General features: G+C 32.2%; 1 protein-coding gene across 3 annotated transcripts in view; it reads right to left on the bottom strand.

Moving 5' to 3' along the window:
• Nucleotides 1-890: 890 nt before the first annotated feature.
• LOC127703157 (cytochrome P450 10-like) overlaps nt 891-9,427 on the bottom strand; it is a 46,193-nt gene continuing 37,656 nt past the window's right edge. For all 3 annotated transcript variants that reach the window (XM_052207680.1, XM_052207678.1, XM_052207679.1), the window contains exons 5-10: nt 9,210-9,399; nt 7,623-7,806; nt 4,991-5,157; nt 3,996-4,077; nt 3,054-3,269; nt 891-2,335 (exon numbers count right to left, since the gene is read on the bottom strand). In XM_052207680.1, coding sequence (XP_052063640.1) covers nt 2,207-2,335; nt 3,054-3,269; nt 3,996-4,077; nt 4,991-5,157; nt 7,623-7,806; nt 9,210-9,399 — 968 coding nt within the window. In that variant the 3' untranslated portion in view covers nt 891-2,206. The remainder of the gene's footprint in view (nt 2,336-3,053; nt 3,270-3,995; nt 4,078-4,990; nt 5,158-7,622; nt 7,807-9,209; nt 9,400-9,427) is intronic.

The raw sequence follows: 9,427 nt of genomic DNA, 5'->3' as shown, positions 1-9,427 counted from the left end.
TGGGTTGCTGTTTTTTATGTTTATGTAGGGTGATTGCCACACTCTCGGCACGTTAAAGAACCTTTGCAACAATTCTCTGAAGAGTCTGTAGGCTGCCTGTGGCAAGGCAAACTGTCTGCACCTATCCAATATCCCTAATTTTTCCAGTGGAATTTCAAATTGTCTGCCCTCCATCCGAGTTATTACCTGTACAAATTGTAACTAAATCTGAATATGAATGACATATTTGCCACTGGATAATCATACATTCCCACATAACATCGTATTTCCGATTGAATGAAAAAATGATTGATACTTATACTTAAATAATTAAAACAAGTACCTCACTGAAACGTTGAACTTGCCTTAATTGAATTGTCCCCATAACGAGGTGGTCGTTACTCATAAAATGTTTTATTTTACATTTTATTTTGTAATGACGTGTATGATCTCTGTTTTCTGCTGAGATTTATTACAAGGATTTTAATCACAAATATTTTGACGGGAACCACATGTGGAATTGGAACTGCTCACCCTGACCAAAGACACTAGTCTTAGTTTTTAATACAGATATATTGTTCTTTTCTAGTAAATTCTGTTTTCCGTCACGTTTTTATATAAAAGTATGGAGATATGGTGTGTTTGCCAATGAAAATACTATCAATAGTGGGAATGACAAACCAAAGTACGGATCACTTCACCCATAAAGTATAGTGAGTTATAAAAGTCTCCGGTATGACAAACTGTACAGTGAACGAAAAAGACAGCTACCAACAACGACCAATAAATCACAGATACCTTGCTTGGGACAGGAGCATATGTTTTTGAGCATATAACATAATGATTTAACAGCTGTCATTTAATCTGATGTTTTTCCCTCTTTAAACAACAATTGCAAATGTAAACAAGACTAGATTTTTCCACATTATTTATTGAAATACAACATGAAACAGTCAATCATTATAGCACCTCGTGCATTTATCTTGTTAGGTTTAAAAATCTTATACATACTAGTATAGATTAATAACTTAAAAATAATAATAAGTCAAATAAAATGCCCGTTCATTAATAGTGATCAACTGGGAAATGATCAAATCTTTGCCTATTTTCTTTAATTTCAGAAACATATATTCACTCCCCAATTGTACTCTTAATACTGAAATTAAAACATCACGTTACAATAATCTGCTATCTCTACGAAATCAAAAAAAAATCTCTCTGTCTCTCTCTCTCTCTCTCTCCATATACACACAAGCATAGTTACTCTCTCTCTCTCTCTCTTTCTCTCTCACACACACACACAAGAATCGTTACAGACATAAAAACACTATACACATACACTCAAACAAATAAATGCACAAATATACACATAAACCAGCATACAAACACATACACACACAACTTTATATAACGAATGTTACGATTGTATTTTTTAATATTTATTATACATTTAACAAAGTATAAAAAAAATAAAACAAGAACATTGTAAAACATTTAAAACTATACAACATAAGAATACATTTGCTTTTTATGTTAACATGTAAATAAATATAGTGTCGCCTGCGACTTCTATAAAAGTTTTTAATGTTCAATTGACTATAGAAATGCAAACTTAAATTTATAAAAAGACGTTCCTATTTTGCAAGAAAATACATTACTATTCTCCCTGCTAATATAAATACATTTTGTAATTATCGATGTGTCTCTTAATTTCTAGTTGTTCCTTAGTTCTTCGCGCTTTTGGGTACTACAGTCAAACCTGCTATGGGGGTCACCTTTATCAAGGTAAATTCTGTCCTGTTCATGTCACCCTCTTCTAGTCAATTTAAATGTCACCTCTCTTACAAGATCATTTTTCTCTGGTCCCAAGGGTGACCTTCATATACAAGTTTTACTGTGTGTGCATTATATTAGACAGGTGAATTAATCATACAATTATCTAAAATATACGTTTAGAAAAAAACGTTCGAAAAGAGTAAAGCGTACATGTATGATCTTTTTTCTTTATTATGACAATGGTTTTTTTATAAATGTCCTGGCAAAAATTTTAAAAAGGCATGCCTTTTGAGTTATTGTGTCAGTTCTTCTCTTCATTTATAACATATAAATTAGAAGAGAAAAAAAGTAAAATACGAAAATTGCTTTCTACCCAATGTTTGATATTCAAAAAGTACAAATGATGTATATCCTAGGTTACACTTAGAAACTACTATTGGAATTATTACTTTCAAACATCCGGCTGTGGTCTTTCCTTTAAGAATAGTTTGATTTCAGCATCCGGTGTTATAAATGTTCGTTTTACTGTAGGTATGTCCGTTACATTCTCTGGTAGTGATACCTCAAAGTTCTGGATGAGCTGAAAATTAAGAAAAATTAAAAATGTATTTGAAAAATAAAGAATGTATTTTGTGTATTAAATAAGTAATGGATTTTTTTTCTTTTTGGTTAATATAATGATTTCACTTTCTCCTGTTTAATATGTCAAAAAGTTTACGTTTTATTCCAACACGAAAGTTAAGAACCCATCTAAGCCTTTAACTTTTAAATAATAATTTAAGAATTAAATAGATCTTGAAAAATCATCCCTTCTGTAAGTTCTGAAATCATGTTAACCCACTCAAGTGTGTTGACCTCCATCTTTCCCGGAGATAAAAATGTATTATCGATGTGATTTTTTATGCTAATGGGCGATAACTCTCTGGTTGTGGCTTTCTTATATCGAGTTTCACAAACAAGCGTTAAGTCAAATATGCGAAAACTTGATTGGTAAATAAGATTTCTATAAGTTTTAGAATTAACAAAAAGTCTACTTATTTCACCATTATATTTTTTATCATTCCGGTGGGTTCTTTATTTTACTTTTCAGTATTGTTGAGGCAAATGAATGTTAGCTGTCTTGAAACAAAACTTAAAAAAACTACTGTTAAAGATAATTTATCAACTAACAAAAATGTATATTATTCTAAATCGCAGAAATACATTCCACAAGTTGAGGTTCATGTTTTGTCAATTTCTATTTGTACAGCATAATTTAATGCAGCTTTTGTTTTATTGAATTAGATTTAAAGTTATACCTTGAGTATACAGATGTATATTTCATTTTCCGCAAATCTTTGTCCTAGACAACTACGTTGACCAAAACCGAACGGCTTCATTCCAAATGGATGATGTCGTCCCATAGTTACATCCTCGTCTGAATTTCTTAGCCATCTCTCAGGAATAAACTCTTTAGGTCTTGGATAAAATCGTTCATCTACTGACATGGCATCGTTGTTTATGGCCACAGCCGTCTGGAAATTAAATCAAGATAATACTTAAATTATTCTATACAAAGAAGTTGTTGTTTTTCGTGATTTTCTACGTCTCCCTTTGCTCACTTGCTTTTGTTTTTTTTTTTCTTTTCCTGTCCAATGTTTTTAATAAATCGTTGATTTGTGAAGTCATCTTTGACGTTCTTTGTGATATATATGTTTCTTTTATTCTAGAACACTACAGCATATAACAGCTATACTTAATAATTAACCGGAATGTTCATCCTTTAAAAATAAAATAAAAGATACAAAGCATTCTCAAACCTAACGTCAGGTTTAAGTTTGATTAACGAGTTTTATTTCAAGTCTGAGTCTGAGACAAACAAAGGAGAGGCGAAAGATATCAAAGGGACATTCAAACTCATTAGTTGAGAAAAAACTTACACAGCCATGGCAAAAACCGGAAAATGATCATAAGACAAACAACAGTATACAAAACACCACATAGAAAACTAAAGACTGAAAAACAAGAACCCCACCAAAAGGTCACTGTAGATATCTAAAAGGTAGTTTATAACTAAAAAAATGTACCCCCAAACTCTTTTTACTAGTAATCCAAGTTGAAACAGAAGATAAAATTCTGGTACAAAAATATGGAAATTTCATTCCCCTAAAAGAGGATTAGTCCACATGAGCTGACATGGTAGGTGATATACTTTATACTTGTGACAAACATGTTTTACTTGTGAGAAATTAATTAAGTACCTGTTTTGGAATACGATATCCACCAAGTACGAGATCATGTTCTAATATTCTCTGAGCTCCAATGAAAACTGGAAACCTTTTTCTGCAAACAAGACGGTTAAAAAATATATGTTGGTTTTTAATTTGTGAACAATACTTAAAATACATATCATTTCTATATGAAAATATTTGATTTTTGCAAATACGAAAACAAAGATATTGAAATATCTTGAATTTGATACGATACAGAGACTGGATATATGATATACGCATTTAACACGTTTTTATGGTTAAAATTGCGTTACATATTTATATATTTTATTCAAGTCTGTCTAGGAATACTGTTGCCCTTTTTTTGATAACAGTAATCATAATTATTGTATAACCATTTAAACAATGAAAAATGTTCATCATTACAGCTTTTGTTGGTATCATAATGATGGAAACCGAAGCTTTAGCAATGAGTTTTGTAAGATTCAAAGTTTTATCATCCTCAGACACAACAGTGTACAAGAGGTCAATATACATACATACATAAATAAACGAAATATCTGTACCGTAATTATAATACAATTATGAACACTACTATATGCGCAACTACGTATGTACAATTCAACGGCAATTTTTTAACCCCAAGGTGGCAGTCAGCATAAAATAGTGGGTCTTGATTGGATGGTACATGTTTAAAAATTCAGGATAATTAAATCCATATTTACTGAGTGTAGAAAATATATTGTATAACTAAAGATCTATTTCCCATTTGAGTGCAGAAATTGCAGTTCAACTGCATTTTAGGTCAATTTTTCTATGAAAATGAATTACTACTAATTTTTCTAGTAGTTTTATGTTTAGAAAAAAACACCACCGGTATCCTATGCAAAATTGATGGTAAAAATCGCAAAACCAGTCTAGGTGCACTAAACGAAAGTTGCAGCAGATAAATTAGAGAATATATAAGAGCTGTACATCCTCGATCACCACACCAAATGACTATTTATTATCTTACTACTATGTACCTTTGAGTTTCTTTAACACACGCCTTTAAGTAACTTAGGTTGGCAAGATGGCTCTTTTTGACCTTTTTACTATTCCCAAGGACACTTTTTATTTCTTCATAAAGTTTGTGTTGTTTATCTGGATTCTGGGCTAAATCACACAGTAAAAATGCAATAGTGTTCGCAGTCTGTAAAAAGAGAAATTATTAATTTTGAAAAAAGTCCTTTTATGTAAGCATATTTTTTTTTAAGTTAAATAACTGCGATACTTAACTTGGTAATCAAAGATTGTGGTTCCGTTATCAACATCCTTATTTACTGATCTTAAGAACAATAATGATTACCCTTCGTCAGATAACGTCTCATCTACATCGAAAGAAGAATACCCTAAAATACAATGTCGCTTTAACATAACACAGATAAATCTATACTATTAAACGAGAAGACCTCATTTTGTGTGTCGCTTCTCTTCCTTCCCCAATAAATTAATCATCATGCCTCTGTGTCCTATAGGTACCATGCATAGTCGCATTTGTCATCCATTCTTATGATTATTCAGTTTGGGTTATTTTGGGAGAAAAACGAAGAAAAAGGCGTCCGGATATTGTTTCCGTCATCAGACCGACTTTTAAGTCATACCCAAAACTTCCGATTTTAAACTTTAGAAGAGGGGGTAAAGGGTTATTTTCGTGTAACGTGTTTTGCCACTTTTTATTTCACGTGCAGCCGTGAAAAAGGTTCGTTATTCACCGTGTTTCTTGAAATCGATAAAAAGATCAACGTGCAAGAAACTTTTAATTGTTCTCTCATCGTGAATTGGCAATTTTATTTCGCGTTCTTCCGTGCAGATACCCCGCCCCCCTTTACTCCCCTCTTTAAACATAATTCATAATTACCCGGGTACAGGACAATTATTTTCGCGTTATTCTGCATGTATACTATGATTATAATCCTATAGTATATAGAGACTTTCTATATAATATAGCAGTGATCGCCGTGGAGAAGAAACTTGGAATTGATAGTTAATAGCAAATTCACTTTATTTTTATTATATGTATGTTCATAGTATACAAAAACGCGAAAATCATGGAATTTAACAGAGAGCAAAAAAATAACGGACTTTGGAAAAAAGGGAGAGGGCTTAAAATAATTGTCCTGTCTCCAAGTGCCTATGACTCAGTTTGAAACCTTTTCTGAAATTCTCCAGACATAAAATCTTTTACAAAAAATCATCCTACAACAGTTTGCATACTTTCAACCAAGCTCTAAATACCCGCGATTTCGAGGGTGTGTTCTAGTAGTATAAAAATAAGATGGTGTAGTATGATTGTCAATGAGACAACTATCCATCAGATACCAAATGACATAGATGTAAGCAATTATAGGTCAGGATACTGTATTCAACAATGAACAAAACACATATATACCGCATAGAAAGCTATAAAATGCCACATGATAAAATTTCAAAATAATTCAAACGGGAAAAACCAATTTAAATACAAAATAAAAAACGACAAACAAAATTGATATAGAGCAACATTCGTCAACCAATGAATGCGGGCTATGACTCTTTTTACATTCAGAACGTGGCATTCTCCATTCACGTCCCTAGAAGAAACTTAAACAATTTGTAATGGGTGAATTATTTATCAACATGTGAAACTGCAAGCTACTGCTCACTGATGATACCCCCGCCCAAATATTTCGGTTAACAGGAAGTAGTTGAGTGATGAATCTGAAATTTCAGAAATCCTTGTGTTGTAGTTCATGAGAAAAATGTGACGAAAATTTCCAACTGGGCTATCATGTGTAAAATGATACAAGTGTTCGGTAAACAGGAAGTTGTTGAGTGATAAATCTGAAAACGCATCTCACGGCATAGCTGACTTATATAAACCCTGAAACCATATTTCAGAAATCCATGTATTGTAGTTCCTGAGAAAGATGCGACGAAAATATTCATGGGACTGACTGACGGACAGACAGAGGTAAAACAGTATACCGGTATAAAAACACTGATTTAACTTTTGTTTACCAAAATAACACGTTATAACTTCTGTAACGTTTTTTAAGTACCCTGGTATGTAATTAAATAATAAAATAGTTTAACTTGATGTTTTTGTGTAGGTCAATATGAGTTTTCATGGACTTCGAAAAGTAAATATATGGACCTCTGCTAATAAAACATCAAATCGGCCGTACGCTACACAAACAGACTATAGTCATTAACGTATATCATTTTTATCATCATCATTACACACTGTCATATAAATTGGTCGATTATGACTGCATGTGTTGTCAGGTAGCATTCGTCAAGACTAGTATTGACGGTCACCAATAGGATTGAACAGAAATATGTTCATTAAAAATTGTAGTTCACAAACTGCAATTTTACGGGTTCCATCATGTCCTTTTGTATAAGTAAATGGTGATACTGGGGAATCAAATGAAATAAAAAATTAAGATTACAACAAATGAGTTCGAAAGCAGTCGGGAACCCAACAATAGGGTTTTTTCCTATTCTTAGTGTAGTATGCATAGAAATTTTGACATTTAAGCATTTAAGATGCATTCTCTTTTTTACCCGAAATAACAACTTCTACTTAAAAAAAAACAAATTGCAACCAATGCAGCATTGACCTTTGACACTTACGGAATCAATTCCTGCTCCTATTAAATCTAATATGATCACGCTGACTTGTTCATCTGTAACTCTAGGGTCAGACAACAACGAATGAAGAAAATTTGGTTCTTTCTCTAGATATTCTTCTAATTTTCCTTCTCGTTCTAGTTTCATTAGCTTTTGTTTCTGTGATTTTATTTCTCGCTCTGCTAATCTGTTAAGATAAGTTACATTTTTAACACAGCTTAACAATAGACCAACACAAATGTCCTAAGGCTATCAACAAAAGTAGTTACGAAAGACTGGTAAAGCAAAGTTTTTTGCAAACCTCCCGCCCTCCCTCTTTCTCCCACCTCCCACTTTTAGAATCTTTTTTCTCTCCAACCTCCCCCCCCCCCCACCATCCACCTCTCTCAAAAGCTGTCCACCCCCTCTGATATTGTCCAGGATTATAAATTAATCTAACCTTTTATTGCTATAAATTATGAATATTTTTAATAAATGTTTTATCGCTAGAACTGTACGTTTTGTTGAGCACGCATCGAGACAAAAAGAAAAATTTATCATTTATCATTTTTCGTTATATTATTCACTAATTATCCGGGTTTTTTTTTTTACAGCTGCTGCCTGATATGGAATTTAGTCCTTCAAATCAACAGGTGATTGTCCGTATTCTTTATAGGTAAAAATAGGTAATAACACATGATCGGTCACGTGTTAAATGTTGAAGAACTTAATGTACAACACGTGCGGACAACAAGCGTAAATCAATGTGTGTCTGGAATAATCTTATTACTTAGTTCATTCGGAATACTTATGGTTTCTAATGGATCTGTTTTATAACTTGATGTAGCATGTAATTAGTAACCATAAAAATAAATGTTACTATATATATATATATATGTAAGTGATAAACGATTTAGACACAATTTCTTTTTTTTTCCGCTATTGTTTTGTAATTGCCTTATTTTTCATCTGTGGGAACTTCTTTCCTAGCCTATGTTGTTATTTGTCTTTTGGTCTTTGTTTCTTTTTTTTTTTTTGCCATGGCGTTGTCAGTTTATTTTCCACTTATGTGTTTGAATGTCCCTTTGGTATCTTTCGCCTCTCCTTTCCAAGCATAAGCGCACCGTTCCTTAGACTTTTTTATATGTTACACAAGTCAAAAATATTATAAATTTAGTGCTATAAATTACATACTTATTAGTCAAAATCTCAAAATGCTCTAAAAGTCATTTCGATGTTTTAAATTCAATACAAAAGTGCAAATAAATTGTGGACTGTATGATTTCCAAAATAGTGCGATACCATTCTATTCATTTAGTACTGAAATATATCTTTGAATGTTTACGTATACTTATAATATTTCTAACGACTCAAGAACTTTATGATTGACCCTCCTAATGAAACGATTTATCCTGCCGTGTATGAATTCATAACTCAGAGTCTGGCTGGGTAATCGAGAATACAAGTCAGTGCAGAATAAAGGATAAACAAAAATACAGAAAAGAGAAAAATAGGTAAAAAAATAAAGACTAGAGAATAGCGGGGTGCTGAAATATAAAGAATAGAGAATAATGATAAAAATATAAACTTATCTGCATATATTGCTCTTACCTGTAAATCTTAAGGGTGGACGATTCAAAACGTTTATAGATTCCTGTGTTGAAGTACTTGTATGACTTTATAGGCAGGAAAAAAGCTTGATGGAAACTAGTAAGCATTTCCTGGAGATTTGTGTAGAAATCGAAGTCACTTGTACCATCGAGGTAGCCTAGGCGTGTGTTGAAACACAACATACCAATACCTAATAAGACATAATTTTACACTCAATG

Source organism: Mytilus californianus, unplaced genomic scaffold (genome assembly GCF_021869535.1).
Source record: "Mytilus californianus isolate M0D057914Y unplaced genomic scaffold, xbMytCali1.0.p SCAF_5, whole genome shotgun sequence".
In the NCBI taxonomy this organism is placed as follows: Eukaryota; Metazoa; Mollusca; class Bivalvia; order Mytilida; family Mytilidae; genus Mytilus; species Mytilus californianus.
The sequence above is the reverse complement of the archived record's forward strand: the minus strand, read 5'-3'. Positions and strand labels throughout refer to the sequence as shown.